The 26,759-nt window shown below is 35.4% G+C and overlaps 1 protein-coding gene across 15 annotated transcripts in view; it reads left to right on the top strand.

Moving 5' to 3' along the window:
- The window catches only part of TBC1D5 (TBC1 domain family member 5), a 657,932-nt gene that overhangs the window by 384,663 nt on the left and 246,510 nt on the right, over positions 1 to 26,759 (top strand). For all 15 annotated transcript variants that reach the window (XM_023739548.1, XM_023739547.1, XM_023739544.1 and 12 more), the window contains 5 exons: positions 6,713 to 6,815; positions 13,669 to 13,757; positions 15,253 to 15,303; positions 15,402 to 15,471; positions 20,833 to 21,005. In XM_023739548.1, the coding sequence (XP_023595316.1) occupies positions 6,713 to 6,815; positions 13,669 to 13,757; positions 15,253 to 15,303; positions 15,402 to 15,471; positions 20,833 to 21,005 (486 nt within the window). The remainder of the gene's footprint in view (positions 1 to 6,712; positions 6,816 to 13,668; positions 13,758 to 15,252; positions 15,304 to 15,401; positions 15,472 to 20,832; positions 21,006 to 26,759) is intronic.

The raw sequence follows: 26,759 nt of genomic DNA, 5'->3' as shown, positions 1-26,759 counted from the left end.
TGGTGGTGGATTTTACTTTGAAGTCTATTTTGTCAGAGATTAATATTGCCACTCCTGCTCTTTTTTGAGTGTTGTTTGCTTGATATATTTTTTTTCCATCCTTTGGGTTTTAGTTTGTGTCTTTAAGTCTAAGGTGTGTCTCTTTTCGGCAGCATATAGACGGATTGTGTTTTTTTATCCAATCTGCCACTCTCTGTCTCTTTATTGGTGCATTTAGTCCATTTACATTCAGAGTAATTATTAATACATGTGAATTTAGTGCTGTCATTTTGATGTCTTTGTGTGTGTGTTGTTCACAGTTTCTTTGTTCCACTTAATTTTCTGTGCAGAGTTGTTTTTCTTTTCATCTTTTTCATTGTTGCTGATTTGTGTTTGCTGAGTCTTTATAATTTTCTAGTTTTTTATTTTCACTTGTAGGATTGTTAGTTTCCTTTGTGGTTACCTTAATATTTACCCCTATTTTTCTAAGTTTATACCAGTCTTTTATTTCTTTATATCTCCTTGACTTCCTCTCCATATGAGAAATCTGTGTCTACATTTCTTAAGTCCCTCTTTTTTGTTTTAATGTTACCATCTTTTACATACTGACATCTTTTTCCCTATTTTCAGTGTTTTAGCTTTGATTTACTTTTGTGACTTCCCTATCTTGGTTGGTATGTGGTTGCTCTGTCCTGTGTTCTAGTCTTGGGTTGTTATCTCATGTTACTGATTTTCTAATTGGAGGGCTCGCTTTAGTATTTCTTGTAATTTTGGTTTGTTTTTTGCAAATTCCCTAAACTTCTGTTTATCTGGAAATGCCCTAATTTCGCCATCATATTTGGCTGGCAGTTTTTGCCTTCAAGGCTTTATATATGTCATCCCATTGCCTTCTTCCCTGCATGGTTTCTGCTGAGTAGTCTGAGCTTATTCTTATTGACTCCCCTTTGTAGATCACTTTTCGTTTATCCCTAGCCGCTCTTAAAATTCTCGCTTTTATCGTTTGTTTTGGCAAGTTTGATTATAATATGTCTTGGTGACTTTCTTTTGGGATCTACCTTATGTGGAGTTTGATGATCATCTTGGATAGATGTTTTGGCATCTTTCACGATATCAGGGAGGTTTTCTGCTAACAAATCTTCAACAATTCTCTCTGCATTTTCTGTTATCCTCCCCCACCCTCACCCTGTTCTGGTACTCCAGTCACTCGTAGGTTATTCCTCTTGATAGAGTCCCACATAATTCTTAGGGTTTCTTCATTTTTTAAAATCCTTTACTCTGATTTTTCCTCAAATAAGTTGGTGTCAAGTGCTTTATCTTTAGTCTCACTAATTCTGACTTCCATTGCCTCAATTCTGCTCCTATGACTTTCTATTGAGTTGTCTAATTCTGAAATTTTGTTGTTAATCTTCTGGATTTCTGATTGCTGTCTCTCTATGGATTCTTGCAGCCTGTTAAATTTGTCAGTATGATCCTCTGTAATCTTTTTAATTTCCTCTATTGCATGTTCTGCGTTTTGCTTAATTTTCTTCCTAATTTCTTGAAGAGTTCTGTATATTAATCTTTTGTATTCTGCCTCTGTTAATTCCAAGAAATTTTCCTCCTCTGGAAAATTTCCAGATTCTTTATTTTGGGAGCCTACTGAAGCCGTCATGGATTGCCTCTTTATGTCATTTGATATTGACTGTTTTCTCCAAGTCATCGATATGTTATTGTATTTATTTATTTTATGTTTGCTTAGTGTGTCCTAGCTTCTTGTTTTGTTTTGATATGTCCAAATAGGCTGCTGCTTGTATGAGCTAGTTTGATTGTTGGCACCTTTGAAGCTCTAATGTCCTGTCACCAGGTGGTTAGATCTGTTACTAGGTATGTGAGTTCAGGAGTCTGCCCTCTCCTCCTGTATGGGTTCATCTCAGGTGCCCAAGTAGATAGCCACCAAGTGTGTGGTGTAGGCTCTCACCTACAGTCCTAGACAGGCATGGGTGATTGGTGTAGGCATAGGCATCTGGCTTCAGCAGGGTGACACAGTCGGAGCAAGTCAGGGGGCTGACGGCCACCCCCAGGTGTCCACTATGGGGGCATGTCCCTGTTTCCTAGAGCGTGTAGGTGGGTGGGTTTTGCAGCCGGACTATGAGCACTCAGTGCTGTTGGCTGTAAGGACTGGGGGGAACCTCTTATTCTTGGGCCCCTATCACAGGTGGCTAGGTGGCATGGGTGGAGCCACGAGTCCTCAGTCCCCTGATATATGGATAGGTGAAGACCCTGCTTAATGTGCAGAGGAGTATCAAATGTCACGAACCTGCCACTTCACAGCTGAAACAGTTGAAGTTAGTGTTCCAGTATATACCCTGTTGTACTGCGGTAATGAGGACCTATGCTGTTGCGATGGGCCCACACAAATCTATGCAGGAGGAAAGGCACTCGAAGTCTGTGGATCCCTTATGCCTGGGCCTACCCTGGGTTCCTGGCTTAAGGGAGCTGGCAGTTTATTTTTTCCCTCTGTTTGTTAATTTGTTAACTCTCTGAGGCAGGGCAAATGGCTCTGGGTGTGTGTCGGATCCTACTTCCAGCCCAGGGGATTCGGCGATTCCTGAAGCTGGTCTGGGACCTGGTGCAGAGCAGGGAGCGGGGAGGTAAATGTGAGAGAGGTTTTTCCCTAAGAGGAGTTTCTGATCCACGCAGTAGGCCGTAAGCATTTACTTACCTTTCGCCGATCCAGGGTTGCTTCTTACTGGTTCTGGGTGGCTGTGTAGACTCTCTGCCACTGGGTCTCTCCCGGTGTGGAAAATGCACCTCCTGAGCACCGCCACTTGCCTCCCTCACCAGTCACCCCCAAGCTGATCAGGCCTGAAGGGCTGAGGCTCTCACCGGGTCAGGTCTGGCAAGTCCTTGTTGCTTCCAAACTGTCTCTCCCTCCCCCTGCCACTCAGTTTGGTTCCTCAACTCTGCCTTTGATGTTCAGGGCTCCCCGATTGCCATATATAATCAATTCACTCTTTTTTTCGGTTCTTTATTGTAAGAGGGTCCACCGGAAGTGTCTGACTACTCCGCCATCTTGGCCCCGCCTGCAAGCTCATGGAATTTTACCTAAATGAATTTCATTCTCCACCACTGCCTTTCCATGCAGGAGACCTGGGGTCAATTCCTGGCCAGTGCATCTCATGCACAGCTACCACACGTCTGTCAGTGGAGGCTTGTGTGTTGCTATGATGCTGAACATGTTTCGGTGGAGCTTCCAGGCTAAGACAGACTAGGAAGAAAGGCCTGGCCATCTACTTCCAAAAGTCAGTGAATTAAAGCCCCATGGATCACAATGGTCTGATTTGTAACCAATCATGGGGATGAGGCAGGACTGGTCAGCATTTCCTTCCCTTATGCATGGTGTCACCATGAGTCAGGAGCTGACCCAAGGGTACCTAACAACAACGACAGTATTTCACTGACTAATTTATAACAGATTAGAGAAGTAGTGTGGGAAGTACTGCTGCTCTGTTCACTACCCACGTGCATTGGGAGCATTATTCATATCTCTGTGCTTCAATTTCCTTGCTATTAATCGCTTCATGTCATCTTCAGACACTCTTTTAACTCAAATCTTCTCTGAACTTCAGTTCTTTTTTCAACTTCTGAAGTAGCATAAACTATTATTTCTTTTTTAGAACTTCTCTATATCTTTCTACCTTACTTATTGATGCTATGGATTCTTCATCAGAATTTAGCGGGCAAATTGTACTTGTCTTAAAAAAAAGAGGGTGTCATGAAACTTCACAGATTGGCACTTTAGCATCGTAGAGTAGAATTGTAGATTGTGTGCCATTGCGCAGCTACGCTATGCCTGCCTAATACACATTTTCAGTTGATTGGGTATTTGCTAAAATTTAAATTATCTACCTGCAATTTAATTCCTGTAGATCTCTAGTTTTTAATCTTGGAAATGATTAGTATGCATTTAAATGAAACCATGAATTGGTATGTAATATAATTTACATTTTCAGAAGTTAAATAGTAGACTTATACTATATAGTTCTTGGATGTTTGTTGGCAAAGTGAATGTAACAGTTTTTAGTACTTTCTCCCATAATCCATTCTGATCGCAAAAGCTACACAGAATTTCATTGGGCCAGTGTCCACAGAAAATTTCTGAAGAGTAGTTGGGAAAAGGGACACAAAATGATTAAGTGGTCTAAATCTTGAGACGTGAAACCTACTTAACGACAGGGCTAGATTTAAGTCATATAATGAGGAAGAGGCGGAGAAAATTTTACCTCTCGTAAGTATTATTCTATTTCTACCTTATTGGCTATGTTTTCCCAAGAAATTTCTCTACAGCAACTTATTAACTACTTAACCTATCTTTCATCCTGATCACTTTAATTTTGGATATTTGACTTTCTAACGACTTTAGCAACTTTCCATGGTCCAGACAGGTCATTTAAAAAGTTTTGTGTTTCTTTTCTTCTTCAATGCATTTGACATTGTTTTGGAAATCCTTTTGCTTCTATGATATATTATGCTTGCTCTGAATCTACCTCTAGGTTAATTTTTCTCTTATTTAGGAGCTGTGGTCACTTGTGCCACCTCTACTTCAGCTCCTGTGCCTGGGTATGGACTACCTGTAGGTCATCACATTGAGGTTTACAGAGGCATCAGGTAACCTCACTCAGATCTTTGGATTGTTTATTACTGGCCCCCTACAAGAGGAACCTACTTGCTGCTACAAAAAAGATCAAATATTTATAACTGGGAACAATAGCATACCAAACACAATTTCAAGCAAAAGTCAAAAAACAGAGGAAGATAAAATAGGCCTTAATTTGTTTTAAAAATTAGGACCAGAAAAGGGATGTGCCACCACTCACTAGCATAGTTCACCCAGGAACCCATCCTGGACTGGAGAGAAAGTTATAACTCTCACAGGGAGCCAGAAAAGGTTCAGAATGAACCATATAACAGGCCAAGGTCTCCAGACATAAGAGGCAGTAAACCATTGTAATAAGTAAAGCAACTATTATTGTGCTTCCAAAGACTCAGTACGTAGTACGCCTCTGTTTTGATGTTGTCCTGTCTCCATGTTCTAGGTAGCCCTCCTCTTCAGTTTCTCACCTCTTCTCTTGTTTTCTAGTTCCCAGGCCACAGTCCTAGTTCACATCCTCAAAACAGAAAGTATCAATACCCAAAGGCTAATATTGTTGTGTAATGCTGAGCATCTACTACTTGCCAGGCACTGTTCTTGGTGCTTTCACATCATCTCATCTTAATCGGTAGGGCAGGGTCATTACACTTTCTTACAGATGAGGTCATTAAGTAATCATTTGCTCAAAGTTATCCAGCTAAAAATTAGGCAACGTGAATTTGAACACAAGCTTTTCTACTAAAATTTGTGATTTTTCTTTTTTCCAGTTCACTCTGTTATGATGCCCTCTTATGTCCTTCCTTTAAATTCTGCTGTATCAGGGTTATTCCCTCTTAAACTAAAACCAAACCCATGGCCATTGAGTCGATTGCAGCTCACAGCAGCCTTGTAGAACAGAGTAGAACTGCCCCATAGGGTTTCCAAGGCCATAAGTCTTTATGGAACCAGACTGCCACATCTCTCTCCCACTGAGCAGCTGGTGGGTTTGAACCACCGACCTTTCAGTTAGCAGCTGAGCACTTAACTACTGTGCCACCAGGGCTCCTTTATTGCCTCTTAGATTTACTCAGATACTATTTTCTTCATCACCTCCCTTTTCAAAAATAGTTACTCTGTTGTTTTTCCTCAGTTGTAAATTTAGCATTCAAAGCTCTTTCCAGATTTGCCCCACCTTTTCTTGACACATTCTTCTGCTTCCACCTGACAGTTGTACTTCATGGAATTCTCTTTTCCTTCTGATTATAATTAGTATGCTACCTTGCACATTTGAAATACTCATTGCCCTCTGTGCCTTCGTGTCTTTCCTTCTGATTTGGTTACCTTTCCCAGTGGTGTTACTTATTCTCCTCTCCTTAAAATTCTTGTTCATACCTTCTATTACTGAACCCAGTCAACTCTTCATTCCCACATGACGTTTCCTCCTATAGGCATTGTGTGTTGCATTGCTGTGTGTTTGCTGTTTGTCTTCTTATATATTCTTGTAGCATAAACAGTTATTTAAGTTTCTTTCAGGAAGATACTTTGTCCTTTTTTCTATTTAATATTACCTCAAAGGAACTGGTGGAGTTTTTGATCCAGAGAGCATTTAAGCAGTATTGACTAACTTTTGTTCTATTTGAAGCCTACGTTTTAATCAGCTGACAGTATGGTCATGTATAATCATTAAAATCTACATGTTCACATTAAGAAAAAAAGAAAGATGATAATAATTACTTGAAAAGTTGATACTTACAAAATTATATTCTAGGCCTAGGGATCAAATGGGCTAAAACAAAACAAAAAATAAAAAAAGGCTAATAAAATTTTGCTAAAAAGAAAAAGCTCTATTTCAAACTTTTGGTGGCTTTAGGTATATGAAGGCATTTGAAATGTTTAGCCTGTTGAAGGTTATCATTTACTTCTATGATGTAATCATTTCCTTTCATCACCCTTTTCCCACTTAGAGTAAGGGAAACACAGTCCAGCCAGTGGCATAAATTGCATGGCAATACAGACCTGTGCTGAAACCTAAAGCAGACCTTTGGCACCTCTCAGAGCTGAGAGTTTGAGGATGAGTTGTGAAACTGTGCTAGTCTTTTTCATTCCTGTGCTTTCTTTTCTCAGGTTTCCTGAAATGCAGTTTTTTCAACAAGAAAATGTGAGAAAGATTCTTACAGATGTTCTTTTCTGTTACGCCAGAGAAAATGAGCAGTTGCTTTATAAACAGGTAATGAAAATATCGTACAGGTGGCATCCATTGACTCAAAATTTTCTATACAGCTTGACAAATGATAGTGCAATAATGTAGCCTTTATTGTATCCAGAGTTGTATCATAATGGTAAAGCAATCAGAGACCTGCTTGTCTGCCTCATAGTGAGAAAAGTAAGCTCATTGAAGCACATATGCTTCTTCCTCATTATAAGACATTCCACCAAATTGTCTTCTGTAAGGCTGTTCAATCTTTTCTTTCAACTTTTGGGAGTTAGTTTATAAACAGCCTCTTTGAAGCCAATCTCGTAATAAAACTTTTTAGAGTTACAGGTATAAATATTGTTTCTAAGTACAGCATTTATAAATATGTGAAATGCCATGTAAAAAATAAAGTACTCCATTACTCTTTAAAGTTTGCCAGTAGTGGAACTTCGGAAGGTCCTTGGAAGTTCACAGAATTTTTGAAATTTGTATTTAGTTTCTTTGGGATCCTGTGATTTGACTGATCCCATTGCTAATGGAAAGCAGATTGTTGGATTGTGCATTTTCATTAAAATGTAAATTATTTACTTAATATATAAAGAAGTATCCAGGTTTTCTACTTAAGCTTATGATGTTTCAATAAAAATAGACATGGTTGGATATTGGAGAAATATCCATTGTATTTCTCCAAATGTATAAGTGGCACTTCAAACTGAATTCATAAATTGTCCAATTGATGACCACCTAACTTCACTTTAATATATATTAAAAAAAAAAAAACCTGTGTAGTGAGAACAACATATTTAATTTGAAATAAAATAGATCTGAAGATAGTAAACCAAGTCAGAGTACAATTATCCTAAACAATACATTTGTTATAATTGTATGTGTAGACTACCCAAGGGAACTGATTTTATCTTATTTTTATATTAGTAATATGTTTTATATTAATTACTTGCTGACAGTAACCTTTTAGAATTAGAAATGGAAAAAATGTATCCAGTTCATGATGGCAAACAAAACCGTAAAATGTCTAACAATAAATTTAACAAGAAGGGTACAATGAAGAAAACTGTAGGTTTTATTGAAGATAAAAAGGAAGAGTTGAATAAATAGAAAATAATACCATGTTCTTGTTGGGAAGACTAAATAAAAATGTTAATCCTTTCGAAGCTAGCGTATATTATCATTCCAATGAGAATGCAATGAGGTGTTTTTTTTTTCCTTTTGGATTTTCTCTTAAAAACAGCTTTTTTTTAAATAAATATTTTATTGTGTTTTAGGTGAAAGTTTATATAGCAAATTAGGTTCCCATTTAACAATTTTTATACAAATTGTTCTGTGGCATTGGTTACAGTTTTCACTGTGTCAGCATTTTCATTTTAAGGGGCGGATAACCCATTAAGCAAGGTGAGCACAGAGTTACTTGTGCTTACTTACTAATTTGTAGTGAACAATTTCACTACAGTGGATTTCATCACATCAAAGAATGACAAAGGGCAATATAAAACTTACTGTAAAGGTTCTATGACCGAAGCAATATGACAGTAGCATTGAAATGAACAAATAGATCTGTGGAACAGATTAAAAAGCAGGTCCAAGTATATGTATATGAAATGTTAAAGTGATAAAATAGGATGTTTTAATTCAATGGGAAAAGGATATTGATTTGGTATATTTGGCTATCCATCTTGAAAAAAAAGATTGTTATACCTTTATTTGAAATAAATTGCAGATGGTGTAATGATATCAATATAAAAATAAAAATATATAAATATGCTAAAAGAAAATTTAGGACAACTTTTGTTTAATCTCAAGGTAGGAAAGGCCTTCCCCAGCAAGAAAAAAAAAGCCATCGCCATCGAGTCCATCTCAACTGTAGAACTGCCCCATAGGGTTTCCAAGGAGAGCTGGTGGATTCGAACTCCCGACCTTTTGGTTAGCAGGCAAGCTCTTAATCACTACACCACCAGGGCAAGATAGGCTATATAAAGTCAAAAGACTCTCCCAACGGCAAAAAAAAAAAAAAGTATTCTCGGAAAAAACAAACAAAACAACCTCTATCAGTGTAGATTTCTTTAAGAAGCAAATAACAGGAGAACTGGTTTAAAATTACTTAAACTTTAAGGGTGTTATTAACACAAATAGAAGGAAGTCTGGGGGTAAAATGGTCTACAAAACCCACTGCATCTGAGTTGATTCCGACACACAGTGACCCCATAAGCTTTCCGAGGCTGTGATCTCTACGGAAGCAGATTGCCGCATCTTTCTCCGGCAGAGCCGCTGGTGGTTTTTACCACCAACCTTTTGGTTAGCAGTCAATTGATTTAACCACTGCGCCACCAGAGCTTAATGCATTAATTAACTCAGTAGCTTAGAATATTCATCAAGGATCCAGGTTTCTTTCTATTTTTCTGCTCTCCTCTCCTCATTGTGTTGGCTTTTGTCAAGCTTACCTCCTCTTTGTCTCCTCTCCTTTTTGAAATATCTGAAAATACCTTGCAGTAAAGGATTGGTTGGTAGTGAATCAGGTCAGAATAAAATTATTTCAAGTTATACAGTTGTTTTCCTATAGTGAAAGAAAAATCTGGATTAAAGAAATCTTAGAATAATGGAAACAAGTTTCATTGACAAGGAATAAAAATGGTAACTACAGAGCTCCACCATTTGTGATCTATGTGACCCATTGCATTTGTGTGGACAACTAGGCAGGAATATGGAAGATCAGATTCTTGATAATTTAAACAAGGTCTATCAATTATTTAATAAGAAAGTATTAGCTTTCTCCTGGACACCACTTAAAAAGACTTAATTACCCTGTGTACATGTTTAAATCCTAAGGATTCTTTACAGAGAAATAATACCTTGCTGTAAAAGAACTGAATATTTAGCTGGATCAAATTTAAGAAAAAAACCTTGAGTTTCATCACAAGCTGTTAAAGCTATTATTTTGTACTAGGTGACACCCCGTTTAACATCGACCATATTGTTAATAGTTATGGGATTTTATTGAATTAATGAGACTTTATCATGTAGTAGAATGTCTTGCTGAGTTAATTGAAACTGCAGAGATTATAAAAATGGTATTAATGAACTTTGACTGTCTGTTGCCTCAGCTTTAATAAAGACTGCTTGGTGGGCTAAATGAACACAGGCAGATAAAAGAACAGGTTCAATTTTGTGAGCCTACAGGCTCTTGATGAAGAAAACTTCGTTACCTTTATTTTCAGCTGGCATGAGTTTGGAGTGCAGTGACTACTAACTATCCAGCAGGGATAAAGGCTTTAAGCAAGCAGAAATGCTGACAGTGTAGATGGAAGTAAAATACATATTTGGAGAACCAAGAAGTATATTGACAGTACATTTTTTAATTATACTTTGTCAAATTCACAGCATACTGAATTTATGATCTTTCATTCTGAATACTTCTCTTTTCCTTTAAAGAGGACTATGTACTTGCCACTTGTAATTATTGGTTAGGTTTTACTAATTTAGAAATGAGAGTGGAACCAACAATCTCTTTCATGACTCTGGAAAAACAAAATCTAGTTTCAGTAGAAGTCAAAACTCAACTTGTCAAAGATTGTCTTAACTATCCATTCTGCAGTGTTCAGAGGACACTAATTTCCATTATATACAGAGTACCTTTACTTATTGATCTGAAAAACTGAAATAAGATTAAGTGTTTTTCTTTTTCCCCCTTTTTTTATATTATTATTTGATTTTTACCACTGTGTTGATATATTGAGCGGTAGATAATTTCATTCATTCAGTCAACATGTAGTGAGCACATTCTATGTGCTGAGCCTGTAGTAGGAGCTGGTTTTAAAACTAGATGAACTGCATTGCCCATGCCTTCAAGGAGCTTACGTTAATGTGGAAGAGCAATTGCGCTTGCTTGAGCTGTCTCGTTTCCTCTCTGTCTCTCGCTCACTTGCTCACTAGCTGTACACACACACATATACGTACACACATCACTTACTGCAGTTTACAGTTGGAAAGTAATTTTTGTACTTATTATTTATGTGTCTTTCTATCCAGACTGCAAGCTCCGTAAAGATTTGGAACTTGCCCATTTCATTCACCTTTGTGTCTCTTGTGCCCAGCACGTCATAGGCATTTAAGAAATAGTTTTTTGAATGAATGAATGATGTATGAACAAATGGAGAATCTGGAGAGGGTAGTGTTGCAGAAACTAGAGGAAAGAGAACATTGAAAGAAGGTGGGGAAAATGCAGTAGACACATAACCCTTCCTTATAAACCAGCCATAATTAGAAAATACATTGAGGAGGGAATGAGAAAGACCCATTCAAAAGATCCCAGCACTAACAAGAAAATCTAGTAACAAATCTAATAAGAACTATGCAGTCATACAGATTTTTAGATTAGAAAATTCACCGTTCTTTAAAAATACCAGTTCTTTTCAAGTTATATATTTTAATGCAATACCAGTAGAAATTATAGTGTCTTGCTTAGCATTGTATATAACTAAATGGTACTGAAGTTCACCTGGATGAAAAATGAGTAAGAATAGGCAAAATAATTTTGCCCAAAAAAGTAGAAAATATGGAATATTTGTACTACTAGAAATTAGAACATTTTAAAGCGTCGATCATTAGAATAGTACAGTTCTGGTTAAGAACATACAAATCAATGGTATAGCCATAAAAGCCCAGAAAAAGTACAAGCTGAATATCCAAATTATAGTAAAGAAGTTATTTTAGATCTCTTGGGAGTGAGAGATTATTCAGTAAATGGTGATTATTCAGTAAGTTAGTTTAACTCTTTTGGAGGAAAAAAGAAAAACATTTATTCCTCATGTCAAAATTTAAACTAATACCAGATAGGTGAAGATTTAACTGAAAAAAAAATTATATGCTTACCTAATCTCAGAGGAGGAAGGTCTTTTTAGATATGAAAGCAAAAAAGAAACCATGAAGATGATTTATTGATTTGACTATTTTCAGGTGTAGAATTTTAGTATGTTATAAGATATTACGGTCCCAATTAAAAGGCAAATTATAAATTTGGAAAACTATTTGTAACAAAAAAAAAGAAAACGTTAATATCCTTAATTGATGAAGGACTATTAGAAACCATTAGGAAAAAGAAAACACTTCATTAGGAGGAAATAGGCAAGTCATTAAATAAAAATGATCAATAAAACTTCCTAGTTTAGTTTCACTGGCATTTGAAGAAATTAAAACAATAATTTGTCATGAAATTTGAGAAGATTTTTAAAAACCACTATGCATATAGGTGAGGATATGGTGAGAAGGCAATTTTTATGCTCTATAGTGAGGGAATGCTTTCTGGAAGCCAGAAAAAGTACAAGCTGAATGAAGATTTGTAAAGTACACTCAGCAGTGCTTCAGAAAGGCTTGGTGATCTACTTCCAAAAATCAGCCAATGAAAAACCGTATGGATCACAACAGTCCACCCCATTGTGCGTGGGGTAGCCACGGGTCAGGGGATGACTCAGTGACAGCCAGCAGCAGCGACGATGCAATCAATGCTGAACTCCGTTTTCTCTGGGTTTCTGTGTTGTTCTTCTAAGGGACATTCTTTACAAGGTTTCACTAGTGAGGAGATGGTTACCTAAAAAAGATGGAGCGGTGTGTGATAGTTTGTCCTAAGTCACACTAAATTATCAGTGTATCATCAATTATTTTGTAAAAATATCTTTAAGTTCTTCTCATTCAAGGTTAGTGAAAACTTGTAAATGAAGTCTGTTAGAGTTTACTTTTGTATTTATCTTTGTGATAACAACTGTATTCCTAAGAACAGCACAGGGCTGTAGCAGAGGGCTGTGTAGCTCTTTCCTCCATTTCCTGCTCCCAAGAAGCCTCCTGTAAGTCTATCAGAAAAAATTTCCCTCTTCTCTGCTACCGTATTTTATTTTTATTTCTTCTAAAAGTGATATTTTGTCTTGTCATTTTATAAAAATCATCCTTAGTTATTAAGCAAAAGTAAAATGAAAATTTACTCACTTTAAAGGCAGAATTGAGTATAATCTGTTTTTAAATTGTTAAAACATGTCTTTTGATGCATAAGGAAAAAGAATCTTAATTAACTTGATACGTCACTAATGTGTAATAACAGTTCTACACAGTGATGGGTAAATATTGGATTTTTTACAATACCCTTTTAGAGATAGCTTAGTAACTAATATTATAGCTTTTGTTTCTGTGTCTATTCATGTAATCCACAGGTGAACCCCAATATAAGGAAAAAGAAAACTATATTGGTGAAATTACTAAATAAATTAAAAATTAACCTAGATGAAGTAGACAGGAAAACAAATTAATGATAGTCGTCTGATTAAACATATTGAAAATCATATTTTTAAAACTTTATTATCTGTCATACCTGCTAAAGATTGTTCCCTTTATTAGCTAACGTTTCTAGCTAGCTGACTTCAGCTCTTCCTAAATCTACAGACATCCTAATTTTGAACCATTATATAATGAAAACATCGGGTGTAATTTCCTTCGGTCTGCAGTTCTTAGTTGCCCTTCTTACTGCAGATCTTTACACTGTAGCTCATGATTATAATTTGCATAAATGAAATTCATATTTATGAGTACAGATCTTGAAGCAACTGACAGGTGCAAGGTTGTCTACCATGCCAATTTATTGTTTGTTGTGTTATTTAAAAGAGAACTGCTCTCCATGTTTTAAAGAAGAATAAGTGCTGTGGTTGAATTGGAATCAAATTCTAAAAGTAGATAAAATCTTGTTTTGTAGCTTTCCATTTTTATGCTTTTCTAAATAACGTGGTAATGTTGCGGTTGGCTATACGTTGAAGAAATGTCTAACTGAGCTTATAATATCTGCTAATGGACTCTCAAAATCATCCTCATTTCTCTTGCTCTTATGTTTCAGGGCATGCATGAGCTGTTAGCACCTATAGTCTTTATTCTCCACTGTGACCACCAAGCTTTTCTACATGCTAGTGAATCCGCACAGCCCAGGCAAGTTTTTATACAAGCTCCATGTGTTCATTCAGCCCTGCTGTAATCTTTTTTTACCTCCAAATCTTTTAAATTGAAGGTACTTACTAACTTTTTGCAAGTTGTAAATGTGGTTGTGTTTCATGTGGCTAATTAGAAGGGTCCATTGTAAGTTCCACTTAATAGTTCTAATCCCACTTCCCCTGTGGAGCAAATTTGGAATCGTCAGTATTGCTGAGAACCTTTGATCTGTACGAGAAAAAGGCATATAACTAGTGAGTCTAAGGAGAGATTTTTGTTATAATGGCAAAGGTGCTAATGATTGATAATGTTTATATATACTGTCCTCCAGTGGCCCGTTCTTTCACTACAAGCTGCATGTAAATCTTATGAGATACTGCTCACCAGGTTTGTCTCAGCTCAGTTCCTAAATAAGGGAATGGTGCCACAAAGAACCCCATTCTGTAAATAAACAAAAACGCCTTCTTGTGTTTTTAAGATACATATTTATTATTAGTTCAGCAGTTAAGTTTAGTAATTGCATTTGTCTTAGACTAATCGTTAGACTTCATGTACTAATTTAAGATACCCTAACTGACCGGCCAGAGAAGCAACCAAGAAGCTTTTTGGGGATGGAGAGCTCTAGGATTGTCAGACTTTGTCATGAATAATCCACAGGCTAATGTGTCTATATGTAGGGGAAAAAAAAAACCTAACATAACATTTCACGTGATACCATCTTTATTAACCAAATTTGCTTTTGTCTACTGTTACAAATTTGTGTTTTGAAGTGTCCCTTGAGCTTTTGTAATTTTACTGATTGGATCTTGACAGTAGTAACCATATCTTAATTGCCTTTGCTTCAGTTACTTCTAAAGTATAATGATGTAAGAATGAAGTTAGTATTAGAATCTTTTTCTTGTGCCAGTTTTATCTTTAAGAAATGTGTATGCAGTGTACGTACTTGACATGAAAGTAGGAATGATTGAAAATAGCTTTTGAATGAGTTAGACATACTTCTTCAGCTGTTTCAATTTGTAAAAAGTAAAAGCAACACCATAAAATAGATTTTTAAGAGGTGCTACCACTGATTAATTGCTGTTAAAATATAATAAAAATAGAAGCTGTTAAGAAGAAATAAGTTAATATTTTGATATTGCATAGTTGACCAGTAACTATAATTTTTTTGTTGTTTTGTTTCAGACTTGCACAAGTGATAGATTGTGGAGTAATCAATTATTGTAGACCAAGCATATTTAAGGACTATGTTACAACATTCTGTATTTGTTATTTGGAATAATTAGTTATTTCATTGTGGAATAGACTTTGTTTTTGATCTTTATAGAAAGAAAGGATTTTATTTGTTAATGGAGTTACTCTTTTTATTAAAAAAAGCTAATTTTTTTTCATTTGCACATTATATGAAAGTTGGCTTATGAATGTAGAATAAGACACCCTCTGCATTCCTTCCAATTAAAAAAGTACAAATTTTGATTGCTTGTATTGCTTTTTTAAGTGATGAAATGAAAACTCTCTTGAACCCTGAGTATCTGGAACATGATGCCTAGTAAGTACAAAGACTTTTTGTTTTGTTTTTTTCTTTTGTACTGTGCTTACTTTAATGAAGGTTTAACATTAGCATTATATTATTTTCCTAATTTTTAGTGCAATGTTCTCACAGCTTATGGAAACTGCTGAACCTTGGTTTTCCACTTTTGAGCATGATGGTCAAAAGGTAAGTCTTAAAGAGAACATACCTTTTAAAATATTTGAGGAAACAAATTATTTCAGTAAGTAATAACAAATAATCAGTATAAAAACCACTGTTATTACTATTAGCAAAAAATGAAAATCTAAAAATACTATGGAGTAAGATTGAACTGGACCTGTAAACCATTTCTCTTAATAATTTTCGAAGGTATACAATGACAATATGAAAGATTTTATTTAAATAAATTAGGAACTTTCCTTTAAAATGTATGTGTGTATTATCCATGAAGTCTTTAACTTCATACTTATAAGATTGTTATAAACTTTGATAAATAAGTGCATCTACCTATTTGATTCATCGCTGTGCTGGTGCATTGAGAGACATTGTTACTGAAGTGCATAGATAAACTTTATGTTCGAAAAGTAATGCATCACTATTGAATTCACACATTTGGCATCAACACTCCTTACCATTATTTTCTTTTATTCATATTTTAGCTATATTATTATAGTGATAGAACTCGTATACCATAAAATTCACCCATTTAAAGTGGACAATTCACTGGTTTTTAGTATATTCACAAGACTGTGCAATCATCACTAATTCCCAAACATTTTCATCACCCCAGAAAGAAAACAAACAAACCCACACTCCATTCTCCCCTCCTCATAGCCCCCGGCAACACTAAGCCACTTTCTGTATCTGTGGATTTGTTTATTCTGGACATTTCATATAGATAGAAGCATACAATACGTGGTCTTTTGTGACTGGCTTCTGTCATTTAGCATAATGGTTTTCAGGGTTCATTTATGTTGTAGTATGTATCAGTACTTAATTCCTTTTTATGGCTAAATATTTTCCACTGTATGGATATACCACGTTTTGTCTATCCGCTCATCAGTTGACAGACATTTGGGCTATTATGATTACTGCTTCTGTGTATACTCATGTACAAGTTTTTATGTGAACATACATTTTCAGTTTTCCGGTATATTTCTAAGGAGTGGAATTGCTAGATTATACTTTTTAACAAACATACATGCTAACTTAGAAGTCATTGTCTTTTCATTGTAATTTGAAAAATTGCAGATTCTTCTAACGAGGCTTATTATTAAAAGTATTTGGTATATTATGTCCAATATGGTTAATTTCCTTTATATTGGTATAATTAAGTCCATTCTGGTTAGAAATCCACCTATTACTATCACTTTGTTCCATCTCTTAAAGAACGGAATAGGCAACAAATGCTATTCATGCCTGTGACCTAGCTCAGGGGTTGGCAAACTATTGCTTGCAGGCCAAATGCGGCCTGCTATCTGTTTTTGTGCAGCTTTCACAGTGGTTTTTATGGTTTTAAATGGTTGAAGAAAAAAACAAAGAATATTTTATGACATGTGAAAATTATATGAAATTCAAATTTCCGTGTACGTAAATAAAGTTTTATTAGAACACATGCCTAAAAAATTTCCTCTCTGGTTCTTTACAGAGAAAGTTTGTCCAGCCTGTAGCTTCAGTGATAAAATTGTCCTTCAGCAATATAGCAACACGTTACATATCCAACATGTAAGGTTGTTGAATGTTAAACCTGCTTTATACATAAGTAACAAACTACATTATGTTTTGAAACAATGTCTTTATGTTCTCGGCAAGTGATTTGATGAAGTCATAGACTTAGTGTGTGAACATAAAAATTTTGAGCAGAGAGTATTGGAACACATTAAATGCAAGCACAATGATCATTCCATGCCGTAGTCATTTTATATTTTATGACTGGTTCACAGTATCTGAGAAACTGAATGATTAAAATGTAAGGGTTACCATTTTTCAGTTTTGCCTGTTCGCTGCTGTTGATGTTACTGAGTCAAGATTATGAAAGTGGCTAAGACAACACAAAGAAAGACTTTCAGTTTATTAAGGAACACATAGATGTGACTTCTTAACATTGATGTTAATTACTTGTGTATATCAATGAATAATATATTCCTAGAAGCATCTCTAGTGAATTCCTTTTCATCTTCCCCTTTTTATTCTATTTTATAATTCTGTTACCTTTTTTAAAAGTTCTAGAAATTTATATCTTCCCCGTTAATTTCTTCTAATTTCTTTGAATGTCAAGTACATCACTGTGCATGCTGCTTAGTTCAGCAGACAGTCTTTTCATAATAAGACTTTCTTGATAAAGGAAGCAGTATGTTGGTTTCTATTCTGGCACAAACTCATTATCTCATTGTGTTCCTATAACAAACAGTATGTGGACTGGCACTGATCTGCAGACCACACTTTGAGTAGCACATTAAAGAAACAGTTAAAAAAAAAATTGTAGTTTTACTAATAGTTGTAGCTTTCCCATTTGATCATATGTGATAAATGCAAATAGCATTCTTTATTATGATAAGAAGTCCTGGAGATAAGGGAATATTTTATATTAACTTTATCTTCTCATGTGATTTTGTTAGATAAGCTAAGCTGTTTAACAGCATTTAAGTGATCATGAGCATTACTTTGGAGTTTCTTAGACTTAAGAGATTTTATTATAAGTATTCTGAGCACAGGGGAACTCTTGAAAGTACAGTTTATACAAGCCTGTAGTTTTTAGTAGACTATCTCAGCTGCTAACCCAAAGGTTGGCGGTTCGAACCCACCAGCTACTCTGTGGGAGAAAGATGTGGCAGTTTGCTTCAGTAAAGATTACAGCCTTGGAAACCCTATGCGGCAGTTCTACCCCCATCCTATACGGTCACTGATCGGAATCAACTCTACGGCAATGAGTTTGGTTTTTTTGTTTTTTATATATGAGTTCGTATCAAGTATATGAAAAATGGGCTGTATATGCTGTTGATTTAATGACAGCTCTGTTCAGACTAGAAATTGATCATATGATTTCATTAAGTGAAATATTTTTAACAGATTATTTTAGGATTTTCTCCAAAGCCTGCAATAGTATTTATATAATAGTATGTCTATTCAAGACACTGTATATAGGGTCTTGATACAGATGGATAGAGTGATCTGTGTTCCACGAGATTGGTTGAAACAGTCCCTGAGCACAGTGCCTCCACCCCATTCTGGCTAGTACTCAGCCACACAAGATCCTCCATTAGAGAAAAACTGCATGACTAAAATGTATAAAATGTTAAATTGATCATTTTTTATGGAAATTTGTCTGTAGAGTAAACCCTGTTTTTCAAATATGAATGGTATCTTACAATTAACATGAGTTCTCCAGAACATATATTTCAAATTAATATCAATAGGAAAAAAATTTTAATAGTGGTTAATTTTTTTTTAATTAGAAGAGAATACTAGATATTACAAAATTTAAAAAAAAGTGTCTCAAATGTATTATTTTTATAGTAAGTGACAACGATATAGAGACTTCATTTTGCTTATCTATATAAATTATCACAAAATAATTGAGCCATAAAAATTAACATGGCCTTATATCCTTGCACCCAAAAGACACTAGGGCAGACACTACAGGAATGATAAGAGAATACATTTCCTTGTAAGGCTTGAAGTGGTCCTGGAAGGACAGGAGGTTTTCCCTTACGCTAATACATGCTTCTTCTCTCTTCTGTGCCTTCCACCAGCCTGATTAGCTGATGCTCTTACACGGAATTCTAGGTTTCTTTATTTGTGTAGTCTTCCCCTCCAGACTAAGGAAAGGAATTTTTCTTTATCTTTCTGTCCCAGAATCTGGTCCAGCGATGAAAAGATGATGTTCCTTTTAGATATCTCACCAGTTTAGGAGGAGAGAGAAGCAGTAAAGGATGCTGGAGTGTCAGAGAAGAAAAAGAAACAGGGCTAAGGAAGGCTTTCTGGAGGGCTCGACAGTTGAGCTGAATCTAAATATACTTGAGAGCTCCTCAGTGGAGACACCAGGGAAAGTAGATTTCAAGTAAAAGAATGGCATCCCAGGGCCTCTAGAAGCCCGTGAGAATAGAGACTGGCCAGATATTGAAAAGGCCTTGTAGATCTGGCTAAGGAAATTTGGATTTTTTTTTTCCCAAGTGAAAACAATGCAGAATTACTGGAGAGGTTTAAACAGGGCAATTTGGCATACTCTAATTTGTGTTTTAGATAGATCACCCAGTGTTTTAGAAGACGGATTTAAAAGCAACAAAAACAGATAGAAGGAAGGAAATTATTAGAGCCTCAAATTGAGCAGTGACAGTAGGGCCGTAGAAGATACAAGAGGTACCGAGGAGCTAACGTGGGCAGAGTAGGCGTTCTTACTGGAGAATGGGGTAAGATGGACGTGATGAAAGAAGAACAGAAAATGATAAGCTTGGTTTTAGGCCTACTGAATTTGAGACCCTTCTGGCAGTGAAAGATTCCTTGTGAGGTTTTGAACTTATAGGAGGCAATCAAGAGAGTACTAGGCTATGAATACAGATTAGGAAGTCTTTGGGAAAATGGATATTGGTTGAAGCAGTGTGTATGACTGATATCACTCGAGGAAGGTATAAAAGTAGAGAATAAAACTAAGACCAGACTATATGAAAAAACAGCATTGAGAAACAAAAAGATGAATTTAAGCTAGAGAAGTAGACTCAGAATGAGTGGTAGTCAGAAAATATGAGACGGTGATGCTACAAATGGTGACTGCAGAAAGGTGGAAATTGTGGACTGAAGGTCAGAAGAAAGGTCAGGCATTGGGGAATTCATCAGACTTGAGGGGTATCATTGGAGTTCACAGAAAAGAAAGCATTGCAAGCAGTTAGAGACACATCTCTCGTAATAATGAGATTATGGGTGGCAGGAAGTAAAGTTGTAAGTTGGCCCAACATAGATTTTTTTTTTTTAAAGTCATCTATACTTTTGATCTTGGAGAGTTTTAAAATCTTTTTACTTAGCTATTTAAATCGACCAGAGGGCATTCAGAGAACGTCTTCTTTCTAGAGCTAGTTTCCTTTATTTCCTGTTTCTGAGTGCTAGCTCCTCAACTCAGAGTAACACAGTTTTCATTTACTGTTTTCATGTTTAAGTTTTATACCCAAGAAATACGTTTCCATTAAGGCTTGTCATTTATGTACTGTGTCTGGTTAGATAAACTAGCCATGGACAAATGGACTACAGTGGCCACCACTACCTCTAGCCAAGATTGTCTTGTAACACTTAATGCCATTAAGAGAAACTGGTTAAGGAATACAGGTAGAAAAACGTTTTAGAAGGCATATCCTGGCCATTGCCATATGAGCACAGTTACTTGTATGATGATCAGCATATGATTCCATATTTTAAGCATTTGTCGTGAGAGGTTTGATGTAGTTCGTGGTTCCTGCTTAAACTTCCTTTGTAGATAAATTCAATAATGATGTCCGTATTTTTTAATTTCATATTGAAATAATATATGTTCAATTTTTCCTGTCTTTATGTTTTTAGGGGAAAGAAGCACTGATGACTCCCATCCCCTTTGCTAGGCCACAGGATTTAGGGCCAACAATTGCTATTGTTACTAAAGTCAACCAGATCCAGGATAATCTACTGAAGAAGCATGATATTGAGCTTTATATGCACTTGAACAGACTAGAAATTGCACCACAGATATATGGGTTGTAAGTATTAAAGTTTAAATTTCAACTACACCTAATTATGATTTATGGTGGTTTCTAGAAGTTAAGAGCAAGAACTGTCCCAGCTCCATTTTATGTTACATCTCTTTTGTGTCTTTTGTGCTAGGCTCTGTACTCATTACTTTCACATGTGGTGTCTCATATTCCCACTAGCCTCATTAATTGGGTATTATCCCTTTGGTACAGATGAAGAAGCTAAGGCTTAGACTAAGTAGAAACTAAGGCTTAGGTTAAGTTTGCACATATTAAATTCATAATTCAGACCCAAGCAGGATTGGCTACATATTTGCAGGACCCAATGCAAAATGAAAATTATGGGACGCTTGTTTAGAAATTAGTAAGAATTTCAAGACAACAGCAGATCATTAAACCAAACATGGGGCCCTTCCAAATACCAAGCTATGTGCACGTGCACAGGTCGTACATCCATGAAGCCAGCCCAGAACCCAAGTAATCCTGTAAGATGTCCATGTTCTTCATCTTCCATTCTACCCTCAAAAGTGGATTTCTATCAATAAGATAATGTCCCTCCCCAGGGAATATATTGTCTTAATCTTTTCAGCCATGTAAATTCTCTAATGTGCTATAGCAGAAAAATAGGAAGCCAGTCATTCCTTAGATGTTCTGAGCTGGAGAACACAGAGGGTAGGGACTGCAGCCAGAGCAGCTCCTACAATACACAGTAGCAGGGGGATGAGCTGAGGTGGGGCAGGGAGAAATTCATGGAAAAGTGAGGAAATAGCACTGACAATTTATATGTATCAGTGGTTTATAAATGTGTACAGACAAATTAGAAATACAGAGGTTTTAGTAAATATAAATTAGCTGTGTAGTGCTGTAGACAACAGAAGTATCCTTTATGTTGAAATAGTAGAGCATTCATATCTAGTGCTGAGCAGTTCCTTGGTAGAAGTTTTCTGCAAATGCTGACTGTCAATTGGGTAGAATTCGGAAAATTGGTGAGTTATTATTGAGATGTACATAGTAGGTGTTGAATAAACATGAACTCATTATTTGAATTGTAAAAAATTTCAAATGAGTCTAAAGTTTAGGACCAGAGCAAGGCTGTTTATTTAGCCCAGAGAAGAGAATACCAATGAGTGTTTTATTTATGTTTTCATGTTATACACAGTCTTTTATTAATAATACTTCTCAGCTGTTTTTCTTCTCTGAACAGTGATTGAATAAGTGTTTACCTGTTGTAACGCTGATTGCTTTCATTTCTGTGACTTAAGCTTGACCTCATCATTGAGAGTAGCTCCATAGTTCCTACTGGAAATGAGAATGTGTGTGACATGGGTACGGGGCAGCGCTGTAGGTTATTAATGAATTGCTCTTTACACTTGTAAGTATAGATAATACATTTGTGATTATAGGGATAAAGATTTATTTTAAAATAGCTAATGCAAGGTCAGGAGTTAAATTGTATATTCCTCTGGGCTGTGCACTCAAAGAATTGGTATATTCAAATACAAAAGCCCATTTTATACCCTCCAAAAATTTTCACTAAGGTCTAGAAATTGTTCTTAAACACTGAAGGAAAGAAATTGATGTTTGGCATGTGTATTTTTTCTTTGAAATGCTCAATAATTTTTTACCTCTTTGCCTGAGCTGTTGCTTTGCGTTGCAGTGATGATGGCATTTGCTTCAGTACAGTCATGTAAAGATGATGTAGCCCAGTTTCCGTTTCTAACATTAGTTTCCATCAGTTTCCTCTTCATCATAAGTCATAGGGCTGCTTGACATCTGACCGGCACCTTCCTGATAAAATTCCGTGAACCATGACATAACTACTCTTAATCGTTCCAATTTTATTTATTAGTAATAACTAACAATACTGGGGCTAGCCATAGTCCTAGCTGCCTTATCTGTCCCATTATTTTTGTATAGAATCTCATCTGCATTGTCTCAAAAAAACTTTTTTTTTCAATCTTTGAACAAGAGGTCATTCATTCTTTCAATTTGGACCTCATTATATTTTATAGTGCAAGGGTTTTAATTACCCATTTCCCTTATTCATTTGGTTTTATTATTATGTGTGGTGCACATGAAAGGCCAGTGCCTTTGATTTTGCCTGTGTCCCTGTATGCTAGCCTAAGTTGTACGGCCGTCTGCTTATTCCCTACTGATGACTGGTAGAAAATTTGCTGCCAAAGAATACTATAATATAAAATAGTAGTTAGAAGTACAGGCTTTGAAATGAAACAGACCTGTTGGACCACTTTGAGCCTTGGTTTCTTCATCTGTGAAATGGAGATTAAAAATAATAAATTGCACCTACTTCATTAGGTGCTTTTGAGAATTAAATCGTAATATACAGAAAACATTGTGCTCAGTATGTAGTAAGCATTCAATGTATGTTTAGCAGTGCTTTTATTATTATCATCTGTCATTACAGTTGCTAAATTAGGATTTTCACGGCTGTTTGAATATGATGTGCCATGAGAATCACTAACCCTTCCAACTCTGGCTTTGGCTTTCTGTGTTTTCTTCATGAAAGCATGTGGGCTTCTACTTAACTGGACACATATAATAGCTGCCCTTTAGACCAGTGTTTCTAAAGAAGTAAGTATAGCAGTTGAGAGTAAACTTTTAGACACTTCCGTAGCAATTTGGCCCAATAATTTATGTCACTGAGCCTAATAAATAACGTAGGTGTGTGTCTCATAGAAATGAATTTGAAAGGTTTTCATTTGTTCTATACCATACAAGTATTATGAATCTAAATAATTGTTGATGGTACTGCCTATTCCTTTTGGAAGAAAGTTGTTAATTTAGTTTTATGATCAAAAATAATACTTGAAAACAATTAGTTTGTGGTTTGGGTAAATTTGTCATCAAGTGGACAAATATAAAATAATCAGTTGTCAGTTAATGACAGCTTTTCCTTAGGGTTCTGATCAGATTCCATGTTGTATTACCTAATGTGTGCTTTTTTGTGACAAGTGTTTTACAGAATTCTGATTTTCAAAAAAAAAAAAAAAAATTTTCTCGTAAACTAAAATGTTCCAGTAGAATTAGAAAAACAAATGTCAGTAATGAGTGAGCCAATGGCAAAATGTTATTAATGCCAACAATTTCTATAGAATGAGGGGTAAATCATAAATATATGTTTACATGGGGGGAGAGAGTGTTAGCAAGACTAAATTATACCACCTAGTGAGTCCAGATTTCTAATTTTAGTCAATCTTCAGCAGTTGCATGATACATTAAAAATTATTTAAATCTGCTTTCTATCATGGCTATAATTATCATTAAGAAAAAGATTTAGCAATTGCTCGTTTTTTTTTTTTTAAACTTAACTAGTGATCTTTGCTCTAGAGCATGCTTACTCAATTTTTAAAACTAGTTTTTTTTCAAGTTTTTGTAAGAATTTATGTGGATGTCTTCTGAAGTAGAAGACGTGTCATGTGTAGACATTTCTTGTATTTTCCTAATTTATTTAACAAAATCACAATTAATGGTTGCAGTAACTTTGGCTAAAGTCATTCCAAGTTAGCTTATGTTAATTTTCGATGAATTTATATTTATTTTGAAATATGGGAATGAGTACCCATAAATCCTAAATGTTATATAATAGCTTGCTTATTAATGCTATCAGTTTATATATTTAGATGCATTATCTCTTGGATAATTTTAGTTTGTTTTTCTGTTAGGAAATGTTAAATCAACTTACTGTTTCAGGTTCAACAAAGATAATTTGCGATTAAATGTTCAGTACTGCATAAGTGATATTATAAAATAATATATCCTGAAAGTAATTTTCACAGTTTTTTCATTATCTTTATGAAAGTTTACTACTGTTGCACTTAGAATGAAGTTTCTCTTCCTTTAATTTAAATAACTTACATCTTGAGTTGTCTTTGTCAATTATTGACGTGTGTTGGATTTTTTTTTTTTATTAAGTTCTTTGAGGGTCTGTCAGTGCACACTAATTCCCAAAGTAAAACATTTGACTACATTCAAACTTCTAAAGGTATTTCTTAATGTTTGTGGGATCTTCATCTTTAGTATGAGAAGAATGCCCTGTGATTTCATCACTTGGGATTGTGTTTGTGCAAAAACATCAAAATATTAGTGTTATGATTCCATCCCTTGAGCACAGATGTTGATGTGATTCCAGAAGACTCTTAATCATAGTAGATTCAAATATAAAGATTCAAGTCATCAACTGCTTTCGCTTTTTACTACAATACTCTTTTGCAGAGAGATCAAATATTAGAGTTTAAAATTAACAATTTCTGTTAAGCCAGAGTAACTTTTGTATTATCACCTTTAAATATATTGAATCTATGTTTTAGACCTTGTTTTACACTTTGATAGAAATAGAATACATAATAAGCATCTGTGGGATGTGCAATTAATGTCACTGTTGAGGAAAGATCCTCACAACACACTTGGGCTTTGGCACTCTTAAATTATGCGCTCTTTACAGCACTCATGGGATAAATTCCATGTCCCCCAGATGCTTATTATACATCTTCTATGTCCCTTATTTCCTGTTTTCTGGATTAGCAGTTGTTTTGCTGTGGTGCTTTATAGTAATTTAATTGGGGGAAATTCTTAGTTATTGATAAATAATTTGCTAAATTTTGTGATAGAATTTTAAAATGTTTATATCACATTATATTGGTTTTAACACATATCACAATGCAATTACATAGGACTACTAAATTTTTTTAAACCTATGTTTGAAATATAAACATATGGTAAAAAATGTAACTCTTAGTCCTCAAAAGTCAGTATAATTATCTACCTTACAATTGTATCTCTTAACAGTTTAAGTAATTAGCTTCCTGTTATAAGCACAGTTAATGATTGAGATATTCTTTTCCTCTCCATGAGCTTTATATGATACATTAAACATAAAGCATAGAATATGAGGGATTAGCTTGTTTTTATACTGCAGTGTGTATTCCTCTAGAATTACTCCTTTTGAAAAAGTTGGGGATTTTCCCTTCTACATGAAAAATTATCACAGATTAAGAATTATGGGGAAGAATAATACACTGAATTATTGGAATAATGACTAATAACTACAAATACTTACTGAATGCTTCTGATGGGTTAGACACTGTGCTAAAAACTTTAAATAGATTATCTTATTTTATCCTCACAACACATTGAGACAGGAACTGTTATTATACCTATTTTATAGATTAGAAAATTAAGGCTTATAAAGGTTTATTTAGGTCAGACAGCTACCAGGAGGCTGAGCCAGACTTTGAACCCTTCAGCCTACATTTATACTGTGATTTGGCTAGTACTATGAATATATGGAGCTCTGGTGGCATAGTGGTTAAGAGCTCAGCTGCTGGCCAAGAAGTTAGCAGTTCAAATCCACCAGCTGCTCCTTAGAAACCCTGTGGGGCAGTTCTACTCTGTCCTGTACAGTCACTATAAGTCAAAGAATCAACTCAACAGAAACAGTTTGGTTTTTATTTTTATTTTTTTATTTATCAATGTATAAAAAACTAAGGCACCCAAAGGTACTGTGTGTCAGTTTTAGACCACGAGCCAAATTCTGGGTGACAAGATAGGTACACGGTGCAGAATTAGAGAAGTCTAGTTAGTAGTGATCCGAAACCAGCCTGGTAAGGAAGACATGGAAAATCAAGAGCACTGGAGAGCCTAAAGCACACAGTCCATGCCAAAAATCAGGATTAAAAGAGCTCAAGCTCTTCAGGCTTAGAAAGTACCAGCAGCAAAAGTATACCCAAATCATAATAAGCCATG

Source organism: Trichechus manatus, unplaced genomic scaffold, assembly GCF_000243295.1.
Source record: "Trichechus manatus latirostris isolate Lorelei unplaced genomic scaffold, TriManLat1.0 scaffold00136, whole genome shotgun sequence".
Lineage (NCBI taxonomy): Eukaryota > Metazoa > Chordata > Mammalia > Sirenia > Trichechidae > Trichechus > Trichechus manatus.
Note: the sequence above shows the minus strand (reverse complement) of the source record. Positions and strands in the feature narration are given on the sequence as shown.